The sequence below is a fragment of the Pelophylax lessonae genome (assembly GCF_965119305.1).
Source record: "Pelophylax lessonae genome assembly, chromosome: 1".
In the NCBI taxonomy this organism is placed as follows: Eukaryota; Metazoa; Chordata; class Amphibia; order Anura; family Ranidae; genus Pelophylax; species Pelophylax lessonae.
In genome coordinates this window covers 133,396,454-133,423,848 of record NC_138768.1, presented here as the reverse complement: position 1 = coordinate 133,423,848, position 27,395 = coordinate 133,396,454, and the positions used below count along the sequence as shown (strand labels likewise).

The window sequence follows — 27,395 nt, the reverse complement described above, 5'->3', positions numbered from 1 at the left end:
GAGAGCATTATTCAGAGAAGCAGCAAAGAGGCCCATGGTAAGTCTAGAGGAGCTGCAGAGATCCACAGCTCAGGTGGGAGAATCTGTCCACAGGACAACTATTAGTCTTGCACTCAACAAATCTGGCCTTTATGGAAGTGTGGAAAGAAAAAAGGCATGAGAAGACCTGTTTGCAGTTTGCAAGAAGGCATGTGGGGGACACAGCAAATATGTGTAAGAAGGTGCTCTGATCAGATGAGTCCGAAATTGATCTTTTTTGGCATAAAAGTAAAACACTGCGAGTGGCAGAAAACTACCACTGCACATCACCCTGAACACTCCCATCCCCACTGTGAAACATGGTGGTGGCAGCATCAGGTTGTGGGGATGCTTTTCTTCAGCATGGACAGGGAAGCTGGTCAGAGTTGTTGGGAAGATGAATGGAGCCAAACACAGGGCAATCATAGGGGAAAACCTGTTAGCCTGCAGAAGACTTAAGACTGGGGCAGAGGTTCGCCTTTCAGCAGGACAATGACCCTAAACATGCTCAGAGCTGCATTGGAATGGTTTGAATGCATATTCATGTATTAGAATGGCCCAGTCAAAGTCCAGACCTAAATCCAATTGAGAATCTGTAGTAAGACCTGAATTGCTGTTCCCAGATGTTCTCATCCAATCGGACAGAGCTTGAGCTATTTTGTGAAGAAAAACGGGCAAAAATGTAAGTCTCTAGATGTAGAAGCTGGTAGGGACAGCCCCAAAAATACTTGCAGCTGTAATTGCAGCCAAAGGTGGTTCTACAAAGTGTTACCTCAGGGGGGCTGAATACAAATGCACGCCACACTTTTTATTTTACATATTTTTTTTTTTTTTTGTAAAAAAATGTTGAAAACCATTTATCTTTTCCCTCTTCAGTTCACAATTGTGTGCCACTTTGTGTTGATCTATCACAAAAAATCCCAATAAAATACTTACGTTTTTTTGGTTGTAACATGACAAAATGTGGAAAATTTTCAAGGCACTGTATAACTTTCTGATCTGGATTCTGACAGACAATGCAACGACTGTGGTGTACATCATTCATCAGGGAGAAACCAAAGTCTTACCATGGCTAGAGAGTTGGATCTAAACCTGTCCTGGGAATAACTTTATGATCAAGCCTTGTCAGGCATGCACTTGGCAGTCAGGCTTTCTTTGCCCCAGGCCTAGTTGCTGCTGGCTATTCTCCCTGGAGGAGTTCCAAGACAAGTGTTACGCGGAGGAGACGCTGGATCTGAACTTCCTGGCCTCCCAAGCTGGTTCAGCAACAAGCCAGTTAGGGTTGTCTCCAGGTAGAAGGATCCTATAGGTGAAGCAATGGATAGTCTGGTGACTCCATGGGATCAGATGGTAAGATTTCTAACAGACCCTGGTGGCTCTGCCAGATCATCAGGATCTTCTGTCGATGGGACCAATTTGCAATGAATAAGATCTTTATAGACTGAAACACTTTAGTGTTGCTTGTCTTATGGAACATTTTTTTCACTTTCACCTTGTGGCCGACTTTTTGTGATTTGGTTAGGATCAATTTGCCATCCTGCTTGACAGCTGCTTATAGAAAAAAATATACAGAGTATATTCCCGCGCCAAATGGAGAACCCTAGAGTTTCTGAATAAATAAATATATATATATATATATATATATATATATATATATATATATATATATATATATATATATATATATATTATGAAAATGCGAAAATGCAGCTGCTATAGTGAAAGTGCGAGTGCTCAATGAGGGTGAAGTAATCAAATGATATGTGATTACCTATAGCGCTTGCCAAAAATATTTAATCCAGTGGTCTTAACACTGTAAAATCAGACTTATAAATGTGCATACATAACCCAGTGATCAATTATAAATATTAATATGAAAAATAGGTACACTTTAAATATAAATTAATATACAGTATAGATTAATTTGCGAATTCATATATAGTGCAAAAATTTATAAGTTTGTGTCAAAGTTCCTATATAAAAAAGATCATTGTATTAAAGTGACGTGACTCATTGATAGTGAATATTCAGGTAGATAAATAAAAAGTGTACAACGAAAAGTGCTCGGTGCTGCTGTATTAAATCTTCCACTCTATCCCTGGTGTCAATCCTTGTGCTCCACTGTGACAAAAATAGAGAGATTTCACACTCGCCAGATTGCGTGGGCCCTATGTGCCTTACGACACTAGGACCACCAGAGCTTTGTGACCCCCAGGGTCTGGGTAGGTTCCCTCCAAGTGGGTGCTTTCTCCTATAGCAACACTCCTCCTGTCGCCAACTTCCAGTCAGGGATGTTTATGAAAGAAAGGAGAGTCTGGATAGTGTAGTACCATTTTCCAAATGGTTTTATTGCACAATATCCGGGTGAGCCATTTACAAAGTCCCAATAGGAATAAAAGCAGTAAAATTACAAAGAAAATCAGGATAAAATTCGATAAAACGGCGTCACTATTGTGAGCTACGGTGTGGAAAGTGGCACTTCTGGTTTGCGTTCCTCCGGGCTCAAGTGACGTCACAACGTGCGTTTCGTCATTGGCTAGACGTCTTCAGAGCTTGACAGCTGCTTGCTTTGAAAGCTTGGCGGTTGAAGCCCAGGTTCTGTGGTACAGGGGCATCGGAGTCTGTGTTTCCTATGATAATTATAGGAAGTCTACTTCTCACAAGGTCCATCACTGGGCATAGAAGGCATACTTCACTTGGTGAGAGTCTTCCCCATAGGACAAATCCTCTCCTTTCTGCAGCTGAGTGCCAGCTCCTGCAAATGGTGGGATCTGTTATTTCAGCGGAAGGGGCAAAAAATATGTATACTTGTCTGAAAGTGTACTTCTTCTTTAACCTGCTGCTATTAGTGACTCAGTGACAAGCATATCTCTGTGTTGTATCACCTTAAGTCTACCAAAGACCAGAAATACCAATGGCCAGTCTTGCTTTTCCATGCACCCCATCAATTTAAACACCTACAAATCACTGCTGACAGCATTTTTAACACACAACAATACTGAAAGACCCTTTCAAAGCAACATCAGTTTTGTATAAGGGATCCCCATGATGTAATTTATTTATTTATTTATTTTTAATTGAAGATGTGGATGACTGTACCTTCTCAGTTTTTTAATTTCAGAGTAAACCAATAAAAAGCAAGGTCCATTCCCATAATGCTGCAGGACTTTACCCTGCCCTGCTGTATCTGCCCTGAGTTTTATAATGTATATGGGGGGGGGGGGGGCGGACAGAGACACAAACACACCACCTGTACTGGGAAGGTAACCGCTGGGATTGATGGCGGGAAACTGAGGAAAAACCTTTTCCTCCACAACATTCAATGTCCCTTCACAGGCTAAAAGATACTCCCCCCCCCATGTTTAAGATTTTAAAAATGCTGGAAAAACTTTGCCAAATCATTTTTTTTCTCCTTTTCTTAAAATGAATCTTATTTTCTGTTTCAGGAAGCCATGGCATTTAACAAAATGAATGTCCTTCACTGGCATATAGTTGATGATCAGTCTTTCCCTTACCAAAGCGAAGCATTCCCTGAACTGAGTAACAAGGTGGGTGATTTTACACTGGGTTTCTTGTAGAGAGAGTCATGCCAATTATTCCTATTGGTAGTGCTTTTTTTTCTGTTCTGTCATGGATTGTCTGGTATGTACATCAAAGGTATCTACAAGTGGGTACAATGTCTGGAACGGTTTCTGAGCCTTTGATGCCAGATGAGACCTAAACAACCAAATCTACATCTTCCTCCCTGTGTTGCTTTTCAGGCTTGCTTGGAGCTCACCACCTGCTGACTGCAAGTGGAAAATGCGAATGTGTAATTTTTCATGCCTACCTGATTTTAAAAAAAAAAAACATTTTTTTTCTTTTTTCTGCAGGATGAACATAATAAAGGGGGAAAAAATAAATTATATATATATATATATATCTATATATATATATATATATATATATATATATATATATATATATATATATATAATCTATCTATCTCATCTCAGTCTTAGTCTGTAGAGTTCAATACTGAGTTGGCCCACCCTTTGCAGCTGTAGCAGCTTCAACTCTTCTGGGAGGGCTGTCCACAAGGTTTAGGAGTGTGTCTATGGGAATGTTTAACCATTCTTCCAGGAGCGCATTTGTGAGGTCAGACACTGATGTGAATGAGAAGGTATGGCTTGGAGTCTCCATTCTAATTCATCCCAAAGGTGTTCTATCTGATTGAGGTCAGGACTCTGTGCAGGCCAGTCAGGTTCCTACATCTCAAAGTCGCTCTTCCATGTCTTTATGGACCTTGCTTTGTGCACTGGTCCAAATCATTTGGTGGAGGGGGGATTATGGTGTAGGGTTGTTTTCCAGAGGTTGGGCTTGGCCCCTTAGTTCCAGTGAAGGGAACTCCATATTGGGCCAACTCAAGACTGGGATATGCCATTGAAGTTCATGTGAGTGTATTTTTTTATTTTTTTTTTTGTAGGTTTTGCACATATTACAAATAGTTGCGTTACTACATGCATAATATGAAGTGGACTGTTTGCTAATACACATATTTTGATTCCAGGGAGCTTATCAGGCATCCACACATATTTATAATTTCATTGATATACGCATGGTGATCGAGTTTGCTAGACTAAGAGGAATTCGGGTAATACCAGAGTTTGATACTCCAGGACACACTTACTCATGGGGTAAAGGTAAGTATGGTTTGTGCAAATTACAGCAAGCTTCTACATACTATTGCTTTATGATTTTAAGTATGATGTGCATTTTATTAGATTAATAATTTCTTCAACTTTATTTCCCTGCCTACATTACTGTCCTAATTTTTATTTATATATATATGTGTATATGTTACCTAAATGCAGATAAAGATTCTAAACATTTGCCAAATGCATTAACTTTTCAATCATTATACAGTAGTTGGGTACTTTTGAATAAAGGCCAAGTTCACCTTTACTAAAGCAGCAGCCCTGCACCCCTCTGCCCACATAGCTGTGAATGAATAATGGGGCTATCTGTGAATGAATGAACTACAAGACCCGTCTGGCACTTCGGCAGATGGCTTGTAGTTCTCATTGAACTGTGAGGGGGCTGCTGAACACACCGTAGTTCACGGATTCTTTCTGCTCTTCTGTAACTGTCTACCTGTAAGAGAGGTACAGGCAGACAGCTGTACTGAGAGTCTACAGAAGCCTAACACTGCACCTGTGATCTGCTGAGCGCGGTTGCAATACTTTTTTTTAAAAAAGAAAATCATAAATGCACTTTTTTTTTGCTGGTTAAAAAAAAAGTGCTTGATTTTTTTAATTTTTTTATTGAACGTATCCTTTCGAAATTGTTATGATTTACTTTTCTCTTATGTCCTCCGACAGTCGCCGCCGCCTCTAAGTCATCACTGTTGGGTATTGACTTCTGCTCCGCGGGAGTAGCTAGGCATATAGACTTAGTCAAAAAACAAAAGGCATTAGCATATACACACCCATGGGGGCTGTCCCATCTGGTCAATACCCCCCTGCATAACCACTCCCAACTCAGTTTTAATCTGCCTAGCGTCAGGAGTAGTCAGGCTTCCCTGTGCTGGGGCTTCAGTCTCAGCCTTCCTAATCTTTTATTTGACTTTCTTTGAAAATGTCAGTTTTTTTCTTACTTTACTAGCTGTTTATTTTGTCAGCTTCTAGTGTTAGTCGTTTTCTTCAGATGAAGATGGATCATGCGGTGCTGGGATTCGGACTGACCGCCCTGGTTCTCCAGGTTCTCCAGGGCAGAAGGGTCAGATGGACCCCCAGCCCGCCATCGAGCGTTCAGCTATGGTTCGCCCTGGCATTACGAATGACCCATCCCTGCTCGCTGCAGGGATGCAGCCGTGAGATGGCTACCTCACAGGACACATCTGCGATGCTGCAGTGTCATGTCTCTGGCTCACGGCACTCCCTGTCAGATGAGGACAGCGGGTTTCCGTTCATAGAGGCATCCCATGCCATCTGGTACAGGTAAGTACTTCTGTGTGGGGCCTCTGTCTGGGGTGGCAGTCTGTGTTGCTGTGTGTTCCCCATGTCTGTGCCTGTGTGACTCCCTATGCGGTCCCTGTCGGGATCGCTTGTGCAGATACTGTATGTTTTCTGGGGGTCCCCTTCCCTGTGTCCCTTCGGTGCATTGTTGGGGGTGCAGACGTTTTTGTGTGGCGACCGCAGCGGCGTGTATTCGCGCGGTCCGCCATCTTGGATATGGGCCGGCATGTGTAGCTTCCCTGGGGGCGATACTACATGCTATTTTGGCGCCATCCACCGCCATTTTTTTGTGGGAGGTGGACGATCGGTCCGACCGCATGTTCGGCGGCCATTTTGGCGTAGCCTCCAATGCATTCCTATGGGGCAGCCATTTTCCCGAAGTCTGGCAGTCTATAGTTCAGCCTACTTCAGCAGCACTTCCTTTCCCTCTGCAGCAGGACATCGGTAGCAACACTCTGCGGGCTCTGCAGGTTATCGCTCTCAATTTTCCTCTGTATTATCGCTTTTGGCTCAGTTTTCTCTTCTCCTTTTGGGGTCTTTGTCACTGTAGCTGTAGCGGTGGGCTGCGCATTCCGCAGCGATCTTTTTTTTCTGTAACCTTGAGCAATGGATTCTCAGGATAGCAAATTCCCCCCCAGCTCTGGTGGGGGCGCCCAGTTCTCCTGTGGCCCCGCTGAGACCTGATTTGGCTGCTGTGGTGGCGACTTTGGTGTCTAATATGGAAATGCTGATGTCTGAACGTGCTGCAAAAAAAGAGCCCCAGATTGTCTCTCTCCTCTGATTCAGATGGGGATATGGCTGCTGCTGCGAGCGTGCCCTTTTCAGGGTCCCGCTCATCCTTGGACCCCCCGGGGTCTGAGGGGGAGGCTGAGGTGGAGGGGGTTGATACCTCCTCCCCAGGGTCACCTGAAGAACGGGCGACCATGGATGAGTTAATTGTTTCTGTTAAGGAAACTTTACATTTGGAGGATGAGCCCAGTCCTCCGTGCGTTGTGTCCTCATTTGGGACGCACAGGACCCGCAAGTCGGCGCAGGTTTTTCCCTGCCCAGCTGAATTTCATTACTGTTAATGAAATGTGGCGCACGTTGAAACGTCCATTCCTGGTACCTAGTCGGTTCAAATTGCTTCATCCTTTTTTGCGCCGGCTACGGAATCACGATGGTGTGTGCCTCCGCAGGTGGATCACACTGTGGCCGTGTTAAACAAGGCTACCTTGGTTCCTACTGAGGATATCCCGTTTTTCCGGGATCCCACGGGCTGGCGTTTGGAGTCTCTAGCCCGCCATTCCTACATGGTGGCGGGTTCGTTGCTCAAACCCGTTTTCGCGTCCGTTTTGGTGGCTCAGGCGGTGACTGATTGGACTAAGATGCTTAGGAGCAATCTCGTGTCTGATGGTGTTCCGTCTGCCTGGCTGGAAATGGTGGATCAGATCCACCAAGGAGTCATGTATTTGTGTGATGCGGCCTTGAATGAGGCCCCTTTAGTGGCTCGCCTCTCTAGTGTCGCGGTGCTTAACTGGCGACTGATATGGCTGAAGAGCTGGTCGGCCGACCAGTCCTCACGGAAAACAGTTGCTGATTTTCCCTATGCTGGCTCTCGCCTTTTTTGGCGAGGCGTTGGATACCCTGGTGAAAGGCGTCACGGGGGGCAAGAGCACTATGCTGCCCCAGAACCCGAAGAACAAGTCTTTTCGAGGCAAGCGGGGTTCTGCGCCTAGATCCACTCTGGGGTCCTTTCGTGCCTTTCGGGAACCAATCCAAGGGCAAGCCCTTCAAGGCCCAGGGCAACCAGAAGAAGCCCTGGGCGGGTAAGCAGAAGTCGGGTAATGCCGGCTCGGCGGGTCAGATTCATGGGTGGGGGGACGTTTGCGCGGTTTCCTCCAACCTTGGCTGCTCCGGATATCGGACAGGTGGGTTCAGGAAATCATTCGATCGGGGTACAAGATCGAATTCCTTTCCAGGCCGGCGGACAGATTTTTTCCCTCAAATCTTCACTTGCCTCCGGGGCGCTGCAGGACCTGCATCAAGCGGTGCAGGGCCTTCTTGCTCAGAGGGTGATTGTCCCGGTACCTCATCGGGACAGGTTTCGGGGGTTTTATTCGAATCTGTTCACTGTGCCCAGAATGGAGGGCAAAGTGCGTCCTATTCTGGACCTAAAATCGCTGAACCGCTTCATGCGTGTTCGGAAGTTCCGTATGGAGTCTCTCCGTTCGGTGGTGGCCTCTCTGAGCCCAGGGGAATTCCTGGCTTCGATAGATCTGAAGAATGCGTATCTGCACATCCCCATTTTCGAAGGTCATCAGCGGTACCTTCGGTTTGCTATCGCAGAGGACCACTACCAGTTCGTGGCGTTACCTTTCGGTCTCGCTTCGGCACCCAGGGTTTTTACCAAAGTGCTGGCGCCGGTTCTGGGCCTACTGAGGGCACAGGGCATTGCGGTCTTGGGCTACCTGGACGATCTCCTTCTGAGGGCACGTGCCAGCCAGGACCTAGTGCGCGATCTGTCCACCACGGTACAGACGCTCCAGGAGTTCGGATGGACCATCAACGTTCAAAAATCGGCGTTGTCTCCATCGGTTCGTCTTCCCTATCTGGGAATGATTCTGGACTCTGCTCAGGCAGAAGTGTTCTTGCCGGAGGACAAGCTCCAGACCTTGCAGGACGAGATCAGGTCCCTCAGGGACAACCCGTCCTCTTCACTCAGAACCTGTATGAGGTCTCTGGGGTTGATAGTATCAACCTTCGAGGCAATACCCTTTGCTCAGTTTCACACGCGGGCTCTCCAGACGGAGATCCTGGCCAGGTGGGACAGACTGCCTCAGTCCCTGGATCTGAGTGTCTCCTTGAGTCGTCAGACCAGATTGGCTCTTCTGTGGTGGCTCCAGTCCCCGTCGGTGGAGGAAGGCAAGTCCTTCCGTCCGTTGGTGTGGACGGTGATTACCACGGATGCCAGCCTGTCGGGCTGGGGTGGAGTCCTGGGCAACCTGTCTGCCCAGGGCACTTGGTTGGAGGAGTCCTCCCTCCCGATAAATGTGCTGGAATTGCGAGCGATAAAACTCTGTCTCTTCCAGTGGTACAGACGGACAATGCTACCGCGGTGGCATACATCAACCACCAAGGGGGCACCAGGGGTGCTCGTGCGGCCCGGGGGGTGACCGACATTCTATCGTGGGCCGAGACTCATTTCCCGGCGATCTCAGCAGTTCACATTCCGGGTGTGGAGAATTGACAGGCCGACTATCTGAGCCGCCAGACCCTGGACCAGGGGGAATGGTCCCTGCACCCGAAGGTCTTCCAAATGCTGTGTGCGAGGTGGGGATCCCCGGACGTGGATCTGTTCGCATCTCGACTAAACCGAAAGGTGGAAAGGTTTGTGGCAAGAACGCGCGATCCTCTGGCAGTTGGTGGCCCCTTGGCATCAGTATCGTCTGATGTATGCCTTTCCTCCGATTCAGTTGCTATCCAGGTTTCTCCGCAGGCTAGCCTCGGAACCGCACCTGGTTATTCTGGTGGCTCCAGACTGGCCACGCCGGTCCTGGTACGCCGACGTTGTTCATCTGGCAGTGGCGCCTCCGTGGTGGCTGCCCATGCGGGAAGATCTCCTGTCTCAGGGTCCGATCTTCCATCCTGCTTTACAGTCGCTGGCTTTAACGGCCTGGCTGTTGAGACCCAGGTCCTGAGGGACAGGGGTCTCTCCTCTGAGGTCATCCCTACTCTTGTCAAGGCTAGGAAGACCTCCTCTGGAAAGATTTATTACCGTACCTGGAAGGCTTACTTCGCCTGGTGCGAGTCCAGGGGGTTCTCCCCTCGTTCGTCCTCGGTGTAGAGAGTGTTGGCCTTTCTCCAGGAGGGAGTGGACCAGCGCCTGGCGCTGGCCACGATCGGGGGCCAGGTGTCCGCCCTGGCTATTCTTTTCCGACGCCCTGTGGCGTCTCATTCTCTGGTTCGCACCTTCATTCAAGGTGTGCGACATTTGGCTCCTCCCAGGAAGGAGCCCTTACCTCCGTGGGACTTGAACTTGGTTCTGTCCGTGTTACAACGTGCTCCCTTTGAAAACATTCGGGATATCTCGTTGCCTCTGCTGTCTAAGAAGGTTGCCTTTTTGGTGGCGATCACTTCGGCTCGCAGAGTGTCGAACTGGCAGCGTTATCTTGCCGTTCTCCATACTTGGTGATTCACCGGGATAAGGTGGTTTTGCGTCCGCAGCCCTCCTTTCTTCCTAAGGTGGTCTCTGAGTTCCACATTAATGAGGACATTGTCCTGCCTTCGCTTTGTACAAAGCCTAAGCATCCTAAGGAGGTTGCTCTGCACTCCTTGGATGTTGTCAGGGCGATCAGGGTTTACCTGTCGTCTTCGGAATCTTTTGGTAAAACGGATTCCCTCTTTGTCCTTCCTGAGGGACCTCGGAAGGGCATGGCTGCATCCGCAGCGACTATTGCCAAATGGATCAGACAGACCATTGAACAGGCTTACGCCTTGAAGGAACGGGTTCCACCCTTCCCTGTTAAGGCGCACTCTACCAGATCTGTGAGTGCGTCCTGGGCCTATTGGCCTCGGTGGCCCAGGTGTGCAAGGCTGCGACTTGGTTGTCGGTGCACACTTTTTCCAAATTCTACAAAGTAGACGTTCTGGCATCAGCTGATGCCTCATTTGGCCGCAAGGTTCTCAGTGCGGCAGTGCCATGATGGACCCTTGTGTTTTTTTCTGGGTCCCTGGCTGTTTGGCATTTGCTTTCCTGGGCATTGTTTTTTTTTTCTGTTGCCCAGTTGTTTCTCTTACGGTGCATGTAAGATTCCTTTCTCTGATGTGGGTACTGCGTTGCCTTTTTTACTGTTGCGTCTCCCACCCCTCATGTCTATACTGCTTTGGGACATCCCAACAGTGATGACTTAGAGGCGGCGGCGACTGTCGGAGGACGTAAGAGAAAACGTAATTTTTGTAAAATCTTACCTGTAAAATTCCTTTCTCTGAGTCCTCAGACAGTCGCCGCCCCGCCCCTCTTTAGGGGTTCTTATTACCTACTGCTATGCTACCAAACTGAGTTGGGAGTGGTTATGCAGGGGGGTATTGACCAGATGGGACAGCCCCCATGGGTGTGTATATGCTAATACCTTTTGTCTTTTGACTAAGTCTATATGCCTAGCTACTCCTGTGGAGCGGAAGTCAATACCCAACAGTGATGACTTGGCGGCGGCGACTGTCGGAGGATTTAGAAAAAGGAATTTTACAGGTAAGATTTTACAAAAATTCAGTTTTTTCAACTCTCCTATTAAATGATCTTAGTATTTAAAAGCCATAGCAAATAGAATGTAAAGGTGCCATTTCCAATCAGATTTCCACTTTGTTGTACTTTAAATTATCTTTCAACTTTGTATGCTGTGTCCATACACTCTAAAAGGGACCCTCTGGAAGAATGCTTAGATGATGTTTAACAAGTAAGATTTGTATATCACAGTTTAGTAATTTCTGACTTTGTAAAGTAAATGTTTTGTGTGTTATTTATTTATTTTATTTTTTCCGTACCCTAGGACAAAAAGATCTTTTGACTCCCTGTTACAAAGATGGAGAGCCAAGTGGAAATTTTGGACCCGTGAACCCAATTACCAATGGCACTTATACGTTTATGTATAAATTATTTGAAGAAATTGGCAAATTGTTTCCTGACAAATATATTCATTTAGGAGGGGATGAGGTGGACTTTTCTTGCTGGTGAGTGAACTGTTTTGTGTGTGAGGTATTTCATAAATACCAGGTAAATTGGTTAGTAGGCAGCAGCCAGTTTGTAATCTCTGTCACAAAAATTAGTACCGCCTGGTGGACTTGTATACTGCCATGTGTATTATCAAGGGGGCAGTGTTTTTATGGTCTATTCATATGTGAGATTAAAGTGATTAAAGCCAATTTTTTTAGAATGAAAATAAAAGCGGTTCTACTTACCTGCTCTGTGCTCCTCCTTCCGCCGGTTGCCCCCTCAGCAAGCCATTTGTTGAGGGAGCACCCATGTGGGCATGCTCCTAAGCCAGGTCGTGTGCAGCCTTAGATGCGCACTGCTAGGCCACGCCCCCTCCCTCTTTACAGGCATTCACTGACAGCAGCAGCTCAGGGAGAGTGCTGGAGAACGAGAGCAGGCAGTTAAGTGTGTGTGTATGTGTGTGTGTGTAGGGGGGGGGGGGGGGGAATAGGGGGTGTAAGAAAAAGTAGTGGAACATTTATTTTTTTAAAGCAAAAAATGCATTAAGGTAAAAAAAATAAGTTTTTAAAGTGGTTAAAAAGGTTAAAGTGCAACTCCAGTCAGACTGCTAAGTACTTTACATGTTTAGTATTTCGCCCCTATAAGATCTGTTCAGAAATGCATTTGCTCCTTCTGCCTTGCTACCCTTCTAGCATAGGAAAGGTGACGGCACTTTTCAGAGACTAAAGTTTAGCAGAATCAGTGAAACTGCCCAACCTCCTGCTTTTAGTAGCAGTAAACCTCACCATGCTGGTGGAACCCCTACCTTAGATTCTTTTAGCTTAAGTAACCTCTTTCCTGACCTTGTACACACTCCTTCTTTGTGTATACTCCTATAATGTGGCTGTTTTTACCCTTTCAGCTGGCATGTGGCAGCCCGTTTGTAGAGGCAGAATTCTTTAATTCTTAAAGAAGTATTTCATTTTCATGTAATATATGGATAAAATAAAAGGGTGTACTTAGCTGGAGTTCTTTATTAACTATATTGAGGCATGATTGTTTGCAATTTCTAATGATTAGACATAGGAATGTAATCAGTGGAAATTACCAGTCTGCAGTGTACGTCACCTTTTTTCGAAGCTCTTCCTCCTAAAGAGGGAAATGGATAGCAAGGTAGTCTAGTGTGGGAGAAGAATGTGTGTATAAAGTTAAGGCCCGTACACACGTACCGATTGTCAGCCGAAAATGTTCGGCCGCCGAACGATCGGCCGATTTTCGGCTTGTTAGTATGATTGCCGCCGACAGCGCACTTTCGGACGAAAAGAATCTGTCTTGCAAGCATGAAAATTTTTGTATGCCGACACCAGAGCGGCCGATTGTTCGCCAGTCAGTACAGAATTCGGCCGACAGACAGCAGATTTGCAAGACTGGGCATGCTCAGAAAAGAAAAAACACAGGGAAAGTTAACCATTACATGACATCACTTCTGCAGTCGGCTGTAGTCGGCGGACAAAATTCTTGTGCAGTCTTTTGCACTTTTCAACAGACACCGACAGCCCTGGACAAAAGACGGCCGATCGTTCGGCCGACGATCGGTACGTGTGTACGGGGCTTTAGCTGGTAGGCAGTGTCATCAGATATAGGATTCAAAATTTTCCTGCTTGACTGGAGTGTTTTCAGCATACTTGAACACTGCTTGAAACTCATCTTTTAAGTGATAGACACATGGGGGTAGATTGACTAAAACTGGTGCACACAGAATGTGGTACAGCTGTGCATAGTAACTAATTAACTTCGAAATCAGGCTTGTTCAATTAGGCCGGGTTCACACTCCTCTGACATGGAAGTCAGACTACATCCGATCCGACTTTGCCTGACGACTTCATGGCCCACTTCTATGCGACTTCATTGAAAGTGATCAGACTTGGATCCAGTAATACCAGGCCCTTTGTGTCTGGTATGCATCTTGGGGGGGGGGGGGGTTTCCCTTAAAATCCATACCAAACCAAGGGGTCTGGTATGGTGTGGGGTTCCCCTTCAAGCTCCTCAGAGCACAGGTCACATGCCAAAGTCGGACCATTTAAGTTGATGATCCGACGTTAATCTGACTTCAATGATATTCAATGGGCTGAAATCAGACCAAAGTGGTGCAGGAACTTTTTTCAAAGTCAGACCAACTTGTGTTGAACCAGTTAAAATGGCTTTCATAGGGAACCATTGATTTATACATGTCCTGCGACATGTGCCAAGTCGGAGCGTATGTCGCACCAGTGTGAACTGGGCCCCAAGCTTTGTCGCACCAGTGTAAACTGGGCCCCAAGGTTTGTCGCACCAGTGTGAACTGGGCCCCAAGCTTTGTCGCACCAGTGTGAACTGGGCCCCAAGGTTTGTCGCACCAGTGTGAACTGGGCCCCAAGGTTTGTCGCACCAGTGTGAACTGGGCCCCAAGGTTTGTCGCACCAGTGTGAACTGGGCCCCAAGGTTTGTCGCACCAGTGTGAACTGGGCCCCAAGCTTTATGTCGCACCAGTGTGAACTGGGCCCCAAGCTTTATGTCGCACCAGTGTGAACTGGGCCCCAAGCTTTATGTCGCACCAGTGTGAACTGGGCCCCGAGCTTTATGTCGCACCAGTGTGAACTGGGCCCCGAGCTTTATGTCGCACCAGTGTGAACTGGGCCCCAAGCTTTATGTCGCACCAGTGTGAACTGGGCCCCCAAGCTTTGACAAAAAAAATCTAGAAGGGTTACCATGCACAGCTGCACCAGATTCTGTGTACATCAGTTTAAGTAAATTAACCCCATGGAGACTGTTTTTTTTTTTTACTTGTCAAATATGTGGTGTTCTGAGGTTTGTGGATCTTGACAAGAGCACAGCCAAACCCTGCACCCATCAAAATTTCTCTGCAGACTATTTTAGAAATTGAACTGCCTGATCTATGCAACATCTCAAACTGTGATTGGATAATGAAGGAACACCAGGACACTGATAAGCTCATCACTCTGTGCTTTCCTCCTCCCTGGTAGCTCTCTCCGTGTCAGGACAGCACTATACAAAGCATTAGAACGCAGTTTTGTGTAAAAATGTTATTACAAACCAATAACTGTCTGCTTAATACTTTAGGAAATCCAATCCTGATATTACAAAGTTTATGGCTGAGCATGTCTTTGGAACAGATTACTGCAAACTGGAATCGTACTATGTTCAACAGTAAGTGTTGTCTCAGAGCCTTGTTAACATAGCATGATGCTTTTCTTTGAGGGTGGGCGCACTTGGTGCGGAATGCTATTCCTATTCTAAAGGCTCTCCTAACTTTAAATTTGAACTCTAACCAATTTTTTTTTAATAGTAATTTTTTGTTACATTTTTGGTAAACCTATTACAAAGCTTAAAAAAAAAAAAAAAAAAAAGACAAAGTGTTAATATAACACATTCTTGTTCCATATACAAATCAAAAATGAACACAAAAACCACTTCCCACACAGAGCATAAAAAGGGCCCGCCTACGTGGAATGTAGCAAAGAAGAACTGGAGCATTAAAGTGGTTGTAAACCCTCTCATATACCCAGGGAAGGGACTGGCCTAGGGTGAGGCAGAGATTAACCACTTTAGCCCCCCGAAAGGATTTGCCCCCTTAATGACCAGGCCCTATTTTGCGATTCGGCACTGCGTTACATTAACGGACAATTGCGCGGTCATGAGGCGCTGTACCCAAACAAAATTTACGTCCTTTTTTTTCCCCCACAAATAGAGCTTTCTTTTGGTTTTCTCTTCTTTTTTTTTTTTGCACTATAATCAAAAAAAGAGCGACAATTTTGAAAAAAAAAAAAAACAATATTTTTCTCATTCTTTTATGACATTCTCAAAAAAAAATGTAAAAATCAAAATTTATTAACATTTTAGACCAATTTGTCTTCTGCTACATTTTTTTGGCTAAAAAAAAAATTGCAATAAGCGTATTTTGATTGGTTTGCGCAAAAGTTATTGCGTCTACTAACAACGGGAAAGATTTATGTCATTTTTATTGTTTTTTTTTTTTTTTTTTTTTTGCTGTACTTTACTTTAATGGCGGCAATCTGCTATTTTTTTTTTTTTTTTTGTGGGACTGCGACATTGCGGCGGACAGATCGGACCCCTAACTGACATTTTTGACACTTTTGGGGGTACCAGTGACATTACTACAGTAATCAGTGCTAAAAATATGCACTGTTACTGTAATAATGCCATTGGCAGGGAAGGGGTTAATACTATTGGCAGGGAAAGGGTTAATACTGTTGATGATCAAGGGGTTAAATGTAAGCCTAGGGGAGTGATTCTAACTGTGGGGGGGTTGGGCTTGTGAGATGATCATAGAGACATGCGATCCTATATAGCCGGATCACATGGTCGCTGTGATCATTGCAAGGAGAAGGACAGGTGGCTGTGTTTACATCAGCCGACCGTCCTTCTCTGTCAGCGGGGAGAGATCGAGGGTGTCAGGCGGCAATCAATGCCGTCTGACACACGCACTGGCTTTCCGGCTGACGAGCGGGGACGGGAGCTCGCCCCCAAGCCTCCCCAGAGCGAGCGCCATACATGTACGGCGATTTCCCTGTGGGAGCCAGCCTGCCGCAGCATATCTGTGGCGGCTGGTCGGAAAGTGGTTAAACAAATCCTCCTCCACCTAAGCTGTACTTGTTTAACCACTTCGCATCCGGGCCAATACTGACTCTACCCACCTACATGTAAAAATCCTACTTTTTTTTTTTTTTTTCTTTAAAGAAAATTACATAGAACCCCCAAACCATATAGATGGATACACATACTGTGTGTGCGTGTGTATGTGTATATATATATATATGTGTGTGTGTGTGTGTACAGTGTATAGGTGCATCACCAAAAATTAGCATATCAAATTACAAAAAGTTACTTTGTTTCAGTAATTCAATTTAAAAAGTGACTCCTCTATTAGATTCATTACACAGTGATCTATTTCAGGCGTTTCTTTCTTTTAATTTTGATTATAGCTTACAGCCAGTGAAAACCCAGAATTCAGTATCTCAGAAAAATAGACTATTATATAAGACCAATAAAAAAAAAAAAAATTCTCTTTTCGTTCACTGGCAGACACAGCTTCAATTCTTCAGACCAGTGGGGCTTATGCTCCTCTCTCTTCAGGAGTAGGACTAGGCGGAATCTTTTTGGTTAGGCCCCTGGGACAATCCCAGAGGGTATACCATCACTTCCTGCTCTAGGGCTCCAGTTTTTTTTCTGCCTAGTCAGGAGTAAAGGCACTCTGCTGGGATCTGCTGTCCTGGCATTTTTTCCTATTTAAATTAAATTTTTTACTTTTTTCTTTTATTTTTGTTCCTTTTGAAAATATTCAAGACATTTCTCTGCTTACTCTGTTGCAGAAGGTGGCTTTCTTAGTAGCTGTTACTTCCGCACGTTGCGTGTCGGAGTTGGCTGCGTTGTCCTGTCGGTCACCTTACTTGGTGATTCATAGGGACAAAGTGGTGGTGCGACCCTGTCAGGTGTTCCTTCCTAGGGGTTTCATTTGAATGAAGACATTGTGCTACCGTCCCTATGTCTTAAACCTACTCATCCATAGGGTCAAACGGCTAATTGGAGGGAAAAGACACCCCCCTCACACAGGAACAGAGCTGAGGCTGTCATGGGATGGCAGGAAGGAGTTAGTCTTGCATAAGTACCTACCTTTACTATAGGCATAACAAACCTGAGGATAAAAAACATCCTATTCATCCTTACACATTGTAATACTTATTAATAAAAATTAAACAATAAATAAGGCACTCGGACACACTGCTGGATAGAAAAGGCCGCGGCTTGTTTTATTAACTGGTACAAACTTTAAATAATCAACCAATAATATTTTTCTTCAACATAATCACATAACAACCAACCCAGTCATAAACAACTCGGATTGTACAATAATAAAATTAACCATCAATCTGTAATCATCCATCAACACTACTTTTTCCAATCACAAAAGACAAAACGTCCCCCTCTGATACAGAGGTGACCCAACCAGTATAATATTGTAAGCCGCGACAAACCAAAGGGAGGGAGGGAGGGAGGGGAAAAAGATTTTTGAAGAGATTGAGCTGTGAGGGCTCGGACGGTCCATTAAATAGCCCCATTCCTGAGGTAACCTTCCTCCCATAGGTGGGAGAGTGTGGGCGTGGAGAGGGGCTCATTCGCTGAACTAACTAGGCTAACTAAAAACTGAAGTTTAAAACTAGTTACTCTCCTAGTCTGCCCAGCTACCACCTAAGGCGGAAAATCCTGAGCAAGGAAAGCCAGGAAAACAAGCCTAAGGTCAACAGTTCACCTCACTGACTATAGCTGCCTAATGTACCCCCTAACTAACATGGCTGCACTAAAGCTAACCTAGCTTTATCTCACCCTTCCCCCATCCCATAAGAAAGGGGGGCTTATACTAGCCCCCTTTCAAATATTCTGCATTCTGCTGGAGGTTCCTCTTCTGTCACCTTTTATATCTTGGTGTCAGGAAAACTTGTCAGAAGTGAAAAAAAAAAAAAGAAGTGATTCATGCTGATAGGAGAGGAATGAAACAGCAGACAGAAATAACACTTGGTGCTTTGGATTGAAACAAGTACTGTACACACTACAGAGGAATATGCTTTGTTCATATTTCATGTCTGAAGTTTACAGCCACTTTAAGGCTTTAGAATTACTTTAACATAGAGGAACCCTTAAGATAACATTAATATGGTGATCGGTGGGAAGAATTCTTCTGAACAAGAAAGGCCACTCTATTGCATGCATTAGATTGGCTTACTGGTGTGAGAAATAGACAGCTGGTTCTGTAAGACTTTGTAAGAAGTACATAAACAGATGATGACCAGCCATTGTATAATAATCCCAGTCAATTTCCAAGAAAACTGAAACCCAGATGGAACAGGGTTGGATGTAATAAATTTTGGTCTAGGAAACTTGTATGTGTGGAACACCTTGTACTGATAATGTAGCCCCTTGTGTCTGTAGGTCACAGATTTTCATATCAAGGTCCTCAGCTGTCATTTCAGTAGTATGATTTCAATGTTCTCGTTTGTGTCCCCCATTTACTTCTCTCTCTTTCTTCCCCAGAGTTCTCGGTATAATGTCCAAATTGGGAAAGGGTTACATGGTTTGGCAGGAAGTATTTGATAACGATAACCAGGTACATTTTTTTTAATTCAAATTATACAATATTTGTCTGTCGTTTTGACTGCGCTGTATTTTTCCATATCACACTTTTATTTGCTCCTGATGTGCCTCACAACAGACCTTTCCTATTCGGTTCAGAGCTCTGTATCTGTTAAAGGTTTTTCATGTTAAATTGTGTTTCTTAATTTACACTTGTATATCCCTGGTTTTCTTAAATCAGAACACAGCCTTGCCTCAAATCCATTTAGAATCTGTTGCCTTCCCTGGTGTACCACTATCCAATGGGACCCTTTATTGACCTGTAAGGCCACCTCATTGGTTAGTGGGATGATGGGGTGGCGTTACTAAAACTGAGGCGGTGAGACATTGAGATCTTGAGGGCCTGGTTTTAAAACCGAACTCCAGCTTTCTGTCCCTTTTTTTAAACTCCACTACATACAGTATACAGCGCTGTGTTCGGCAGTGGGACTGCGACCTCCCATCCCGCTCCCACTCCTGGAACAAAATCGAGTATTCATAGGAAGCTTTGTATTTTTCTGAAGGAGTACAAGACTTCCTCTGATTGGCCAAGGTGGAGATTGTGGTGGCATCATCCGACTGCCTCTCCAATCCAGCCAATCGCAGGGAGCCTTGTATTCATTCAGAAAATACAAATCTTCCTATGAATAGCTGAGCAGTGCTCAGCCTGACTTGATTTTGTTCCAGGAGCCAGATAGGAAGTCCTCGTGCAGCACCTCTAGCATAACCGTAATGGAACAGTTACTGTATGTAGCTGATGCTGCATACAGTTTGGACCAGTTCGGTTCAGACAAACCATTTTAAAATGAAAGCTGGAGTTAGGTTTTAAGCCCTGTTGATTGTTGCAAACTTTTTTTTTTTTTTTTTTATTAGTAAAAGCCTTACTACTTTCTCTTATACTAGCATTTGTCTCTCTTCTTGAGATTTCCACCTACATTTTTACAGTATTTCATCCATCAATAGAGTGCAGTTATTCTTGATTGCTGCACCACTGTTTTTTTGGCCTGGAGGTTTATGGCCTGGGTTAAACATCCTAGAAAAATAGTGCTGCATCAGCAGGGACCTCTTCTTGTTCAATGAAAATATATACTTAAAGTGGAAAGTTCGACATATTATTTCACTCATTGACTGGCAAAAATGCTTTATTCTGACCCACAAACTCTCTTCCGCCACCAAGGTACAAGAAAAGGGATTTCAACTAGTGACAAGATGGTACAGATGTCCCTCTATCATAAAATACATGGACCCATCCCTACCTGACACTTGTTGGAGATGCTCATCTGATGCTCATCAGGGGTACTATGCTCCATATCTGGTGGGACTGCCCCCCCCCAAGTCCTGAAGCTATGGTGGACCATTTTTGCTCTGTACTGCAAGTTAATGGAACCCTCAATTTGGTTGCTGTCACTCTGCACGCAGGGTGTCGGCACTAGTGACATTGTCCTGTAGTTCTCCCTAGATGTTGGTTCATGGGGCCAGGTGGTACTTCGTCCGGATCCGTCCTTCCCTCCGAAGGTGGGTTCTAGTGTTCACTTGCACGGGGCCATTGTGTTGCCATCTTGTGTCCTAAGCCCCCTCATCCTATGGAATGTGCGCTGCATACTCTGGATGGAGTTGGGGTACTTGGTGACTACTGTGTCTTCCCGTAGTCAGGTTCGCTCTCTGTGCTCACGGATGGCCCAATAACAGGGCTGCCTGCGTCTGCTGCGACTATTTCCTGGTGGATTGGACAGTCGGTGGTGCAGGCTTCTTCAATTATGGGTCAGGTCCTACCTTTCCCTGTTTTGGCGCTTTCTACTCAGACGCCTAGTGCTTCCTGGGCTTTTTGCCATAGAGGCATCTGTGCTTAAGGTTGCAAGAGTACTACCTGGTAGTTTGTTCACACCTTTACCCCTATTTATAAGGTGGATGTGCTGGCATCTGCAGATGCCTCTTTCCGGCCGCAAGGTTTTTTGCTGGGTGCTGTTTTGGAGGGCTTTTGGCCTTCCTTGAGGGTGTTTCCTGTTTGTTTCAGGTGGGCCTCATCTTTTGTTCTGATGAGTCCTATGTTGCCTGGTCGGCTATGTTTGGCCTTGGGGACTTGTTCTTTTCTGCTGTTCCCACCCCTCATTTTATGGCACTGCTTTGGGTCGTCCCTACTGATATGAATCAGAGAGAACTGCGTCCGTCAATGAACAATGGAGAAAACTGGATTTTTGACTTTCCATAAACTCCTTTTCTCTTAAGTTCATTGACAGAAGCAGTACCCGCCCCTCTATTTTGAGTTGGGTTGGTGTTCCTTTTTTGACACTGCTTTGATACAAAACTGACATCCTATGCAGGAAGAGAGAGGGTGTACCCTCCGGGACTGCCCATAGGCGTAGCCAGAGCTTTTTTTTGCCTAGTGTCCTACTCCTGTAGGGGGCAGTATTACCCTACTGATATGAATCAGAGAGAACTGTGTCTGTCAATGAACTTAAGAGAAAAGGATTTTACAGTAAGTCAAAAATCCAGTTTTCTTGCTCCTATACAAGAAAGCTACCATTCTTGCCTCAACAATAACCATGTTTAATAACCTAAATAGTTATACTGGTAATAGAATTGGGAAACCTTTTATTCTAACACTAAACACTGTAAATTCTGCCGGTATGACAGTAGCGATTGTTTCACTGGCAGCAACCCATCAGGGACAGGATCCCATAGAGTGGGTGAAGGAACCACATACCTGTTCCTGTGATGTCACTTCCTCCTTGGCCGGACCAGTAAGGTGTCAATCACTCGATTGTGAGCAGGATGCTATGGCGTTTTGGGCAGTGAGGAAGTGGCATCCTAGAAACATTTGGTTCCTTTTGTCTTCCCTTGCAATCCTGTTGCTGCCAGTGTGATATTGGCCTTAGTGAAGAATTTGCATACTAATGAAGCCTTCTATATATACACCTTAAAGTGGAACTACTCTTTGTCACAATTATTTCATTCATTTCTGATATTTAAAGCAAACTCCCCCATTCACCCATGTCTCCATGTTTTTGTTTTGTTTTTTTGAGAAATCACTTTAAAAAAAAATGCCCCCTACCATTTCTTGCCATGGCCATTCTGAGTAAGGGCAGATTCATGTAGCGTTTACTTGAAATCCACCTTCCCTTATCTCGGACATGCAAGCAGGAGAGTATGTGCTTAGCTGAGAGAGACTGTGCTTAGTCATACTGAAGACTTCTGGGATGTAGACATCATTTTAAAAGGCCTGGAAACCAGAAAGTAACTGAAGAAATGTAAAAAAAAATAAGAAGTTTAAAACAAGCAAATATGATCAATTTTCCCCACATGTAACTAATGCTAGCAATATAAGGAATAAAATAGTCATTGTTCATTGAGAGAGTGAAGTTCCGCTTTAAAAACCCTCATCGATTGCAATCTTTGCAGATTAATCCAGACACGGTAGTGGAAGTGTACAAGAATCCAAAGTATTTCGAAGAATTGTACAAAGTGACGGCTGCAGGGTTTTCTGCCATCCTCTCAGCTCCCTGGTACCTAGATTACATTAGTCTTGGCCAGGACTGGCGGAACTACTACGGAGTTGAGCCACTAAACTTTAATGGTTAGTATGTGTTTTTACTATTCACGTGTGAGAATAATTGCTGTGTGTTGACCTTGACCAGTTTCTTCATTTACTTTAAAGCCCAATTTATTGAACCTTCAGTTTTAAATTGGCTACATGAATTCCAGATGCAGCAAAACAAAAGGTGTTCAATGTCCTAGTTTGTTTCTACTTAGGCTGAAGCTGCTTTAGAAAGAAAGCAGCCTGTCCCTTTGCCAGCATACTGCAGAGTGAGACTCTGGGGTGCTTTCAGGGGAACGATGTCTGGCACCCCCTACTGAGTCCAACCTATAGCTGTAGAATCAGCAAAACTCATTGAGGAGCTCTTTCTCTGACTCCGCAAGAGGTGTTTTGGAACTCTGCAACAAGACCACTGCTTCCCCACAGAGAGGTAAAGTCCTTCTCTGCAGCTGCTGGCAGGGAACAGGCTTTTTAAGGCTGTGGATGATATTTTTTTATTTTTTTTGCCTTTTTACATTTTTGGGTAAAGAAAGACAAGGGCGGGCGTGACTGGGCACCAAGGATAAAGAAAGGTATTGCCAAAAAGGAAGAAGGGTCAGTAAGAAGAAGTTTGTTATGTAAAGCCATCCAAAAACACACAAGGATATACAGTCATTCAATAAATGGTACAACGGGCTAGGAGAATAACATGATTGATAGCTAGAAGTCATTAACTTACAACTCATGTATACCATGGTATAAGAGTACCTGAGTATATTGCTATATGGCTAGATTAAGAATTGTGGCTTGGCTGCTTTGTTTTTTAAAGCTTCAAGACTTTTCAAACCTTTTTTTGTTTTGACACACCTGAAATTAATTTGGCGAATATAAACTGAATCTTCAATTTGACTTTTAGGCTCCATTCACACTTGTGCGACTCAAAAGTCGTGCAATTTCCATTGCAACTTTGGATGGGTGTGACTTTGGATTTGACTGTTGCACAACTATCACATTGATAACCTTTTAAGATGGGATTTTTGACAGTGTACATTGCAGTCTATAGCACTCGCGTCGCATCAAAGTAGTGCAGGAAATCTTTTAAAGTCGCTATAGATTTGAACGGTTCCATTGAAATACATAGGCTGCGAATTGTGTCCAAAGTCACAGGACAAGTTGTACAAGTGTGAATGGAGCCTAAATCCAACTCTGATATTCCAGTTTAGCGTGATTGCTGACAAGTTGAGTCACAAACTGCGCTCAGACTCCAGAGGAGAGACCATTTCTGCCCAACTTCACAGTTATTGTGGTGCAGGATGATGGCAATAACACACCATTCTTATGGAATGGGGATAAATTCAGATTCTATTGAAAGGTGATCAAACTACTGGTGTCTCGACAACAGAAAAAGCTGGCAAGTGATCTAGCCCGTCGATTGTTGTGAAATCAGTTTTTGGGGGTTTTACAAAATAATACATTTTAACCTGTATCTTGTTATCACTAATATTAGTTTGGCTGTAAAACACCATGGCATGTAAAACACAAAGGAGCATCTGATGTAATTTTAAAGTGGTTGTAAACCCTCACATATACCCAGTGAAGTGACTGGCCTCAGGTGATAAACAGAGATGAAACAAATCATCCTACATAAGTTGTACCTGTGTATCTGTAGCCCTTCCTTCTCTAAATCTGTTCAGAGTGCTGAATTTTAAAGTTTTTCTGAGCTGTCCGAAAAGGGAGCCTCCCTATCACACAAGACACCGAAACTGAGCTGAGGCTGTCAATCAGTCGGAGCTCCCTCCCCCTGTCACTATTTTTTCTCTTGGTGTTAGGAAAACTTTTCGGAAGTGATTCATGCTGTTAGCAGAAGAACAAAGCCGTGGACAGAAATGTCACTTAGTGATCTTAATAGAGACTAGTACCCACTATACTTGCTTTTACTTGCCGCTATAATATGCTTTGTTCACATTTCATGTCTGAGGTTTACAACCACTTTTTAAAAGTTTGCCTTCCATAACCCTGTTAACCAAGAATAGTATTTTAATTCTACAGCCAATCGTCCCATTAATCAGTTGTGGCCTAAGGATGTACACCCTAAATTTTTTTTTTTTAAAACTCCAATAAAATATACAGGGAATGTGCCCTGTCCCTCTCTACCCACCTGTTTTGCCATCAAATCTCTATTGTCAAAATGGCCGCATTGGCTCTTTTTTGCTTTTTTTACTGCAGTCACTGTTGTGTAACATTGAGCTTCAGAGCAGTGCTCAGAACACTGTTTTTAGAAGCTTAATTCAGGAATACAGCTGTGGCCAAAAGTTCTGAGCGTGACACTAATATTAATTTTCACAAAGTCTGCTGCCTCAGTCACCTTGTCCAGAGAAGAAAAGGTGAGCATACCATCAGTCTTGGGACATGCCAACAGTAAAGCATCCTGAGAAGTCATTCATGTGTGGGGTTGCTTCTCCACCAAGGGAGTGGGCTCACTCTCAATTTGGCCAAAGAAAATAATCCTGAATAAAGAATTGTACCAAAAAATTCCTCAGAGAGCAACTTCTCGCAACCATCCAAGAACAGTTTGGTGATGAACAATGCCTTTTCCAGCATGATGGAGCACCTTGCCATAAGGCAAAAGTGATAACTTAGTGGCTTGGGGAACAGAACATCAAAATTTTAGGGTTCTTGGCCTGGAAACTCCCTAGACCATTAGGCCTATTGAGAGCTTGTGTTCAGTCCTCGAAGCAGGTGAACAAAACCCCCTACAAATTCTGACAAACTTCAAGCATAGATTATGCAAGAATGGGCTGCCACCAGCCAGGATGAGGCCCAGAAGTTGATTGACAACATGCCAGGATGAACTGCAGAGGTGTTGAAAAAGGGTCAACACTGCAAATATTTACTCTTTGCATAAACTTAATTTAAATATCAATAAAAGCCTTTGACATTTATGAAATGCTTGTAACTATACTTCAGTATACCATACTAACCTCTGACAAAAAGATTTAAAACACACTGAAGCAGCAGACTTTGTGAAAATTTATTTGTGTTTTTCTCAAAACTTTTGGCCACGACTGTATATTGTAATGTTTTTTGTTTTGTTTTGTTTTTATGCACTCGTTGGGCTGAACGAGAACAGACCCTAACCGATTCCTCCATTCACATCGATTGACCTGGATGAAGAAATCTCTGCAAGAAAAAGTGTGTGTGATGCCCACCGTTAGAATATACCGCCCTACATCCACCCACTTCTAATGATTGGCATATAGGCAATTTTCATTTTTTTTTTTTTTTCAACTGCCTGGGAGAAATCTCCTCCTACAGCGTTGCAATCACTGACGTATGTATTCTGAAAGCACACCCTGCTGCTGTCAGAATAAACAGATCAGTGCTGCAGCTGAATGGCGTTTCTTCAAAGCAAACTGGTTAACAAAACGCAGTAAGAACAGAACACGACAACTATTTTTGTGATTTTTCTTTTACTTTTTTGTAACTTGTAAACTTTCCATGCAAGGGTCTCTCAAAATGTGATAGCTAGTTTCCTGACCTCTTTCGAGACACTGTGTGAATGTGTGCCCTAGACTGTGCGGTGCTGTACCCTACACTAATACTCCACTAGTGTGTGGTAGCAAGGGAAGCAGTCCTTGAGGCAGAGACCAGGTTGGCCAGGACAGGATGGACAAAACAAGCGGCTGTCTCTTTTTATTCTGTATCTGCTAAAGACACATCTTTTTTTGGCGTGACTTTTGAGTTCTGGAACCAGGAATGGCATCTGGAAATTGCCTCTCATGCAGCTGGCTCACTGAATCTGGCTTGGGAGTTTGGGCCACAGCACCTTCTGGGTACAAAAGGGGCATGATGATTTCCTCTCGAAATTTTAGGAAGTTTCCAGTTCTTCCTGACGCTTTGTATAGTACAAAAACGCTGTACACGGCCAATTGAAAGAAATATACAGATGCCATCTTGTACCAGTGTCTGGCTTTACTGGAAAATGTGTACAGCGCCATTATCTGACCATGCACCCCTCCCATGTTAAGGTTTTAGTGGTGGACACAGAGGGGCTTCTCAACAACACCAGTTGCCGTTGTGATTTGGACTGTCCTGTCTGCGTGAATGGAAGACAGGATGAAAACATTCCCTTTTTGTCCTTCCGCTTCACTGTGAGTAATTCATCATTTCTCAAGCAGTCTTTCTTCCCCTTTCTAAGTTGGGTATTTAAAAGCTGTTGGGAGAAGCCCTGGCAATTTTAGATTCAAAAAGGTGGCCAGAAAAATTAATGAGGGACATCTACGCAGACATTTTGTTGAGGTGTATACAAGTTTGCAAATTTTTGGTTTAAAGTGATTTACTAGGAACCGATCCTATCCAGTATCTCCCCAAGGATGACAGCATTCATTGTTGAAATGTATAAATCGCATTAAGTTTTCTCTATCGCTCATTGACAGACGTAGTCCTCGGTGATTCAGCACCTTCGTGTTATGCTGCCTCCACAGGAGTAGGACTAGACAGGAAATAAAAAATGCTCTGGCCACACCCTAGGGGCAGTCCCCGAGGGTATATCCTCTCTCTCCCTGCTACAGTACATCAGTTTTTTTCTGTCTAGTAAAGGCCCGTACACACGTACCGATCGTCGGCATACAAACGTCGGTGGACGAAGGATCTGCCGATTGTACGCGTGTTAGTATGGTGCCTCCGACAGATGTCTGCGCACAATCCGCGGACAAAAGTCTTTCGTGCAAACATGAAAATATTTGTATGCCGACACCAGAACGGACGATTGTTCGCCTGTCAGTACACAATTCGGCCGACAGACCGCAGATTTGCAAGACTGGGCATGCTCAGAAAATAGAAAACACAGGGAAAGTTAACCATTACATGACATCACTTCTGCAGTCGGCGGACAAAATTCTTGTGCTGTCCTTGTGCTGTCTTTGCACTTTTCAGCAGACACCGACATCCCGGGGAGAAAAGAGGAACATTTGTAAGCCGACCATCGGTACGTGTGTACGGGGCTTTAGGA

The 27,395-nt window shown here is 44.5% G+C and overlaps 1 protein-coding gene across 1 annotated transcript in view; it reads left to right on the top strand.

Annotated features, from left to right (window-relative positions):
• Positions 1 to 27,395, top strand: part of LOC309555456 (beta-hexosaminidase subunit beta-like) — a 119,126-nt gene that overhangs the window by 67,576 nt on the left and 24,155 nt on the right. Inside the window, exons 6-11 of the mRNA XM_082257481.1 lie at positions 3,465 to 3,566; positions 4,568 to 4,700; positions 11,543 to 11,723; positions 14,806 to 14,892; positions 18,793 to 18,865; positions 22,270 to 22,444. Coding sequence (XP_082113607.1) covers positions 3,465 to 3,566; positions 4,568 to 4,700; positions 11,543 to 11,723; positions 14,806 to 14,892; positions 18,793 to 18,865; positions 22,270 to 22,444 — 751 coding nt within the window. The remainder of the gene's footprint in view (positions 1 to 3,464; positions 3,567 to 4,567; positions 4,701 to 11,542; positions 11,724 to 14,805; positions 14,893 to 18,792; positions 18,866 to 22,269; positions 22,445 to 27,395) is intronic.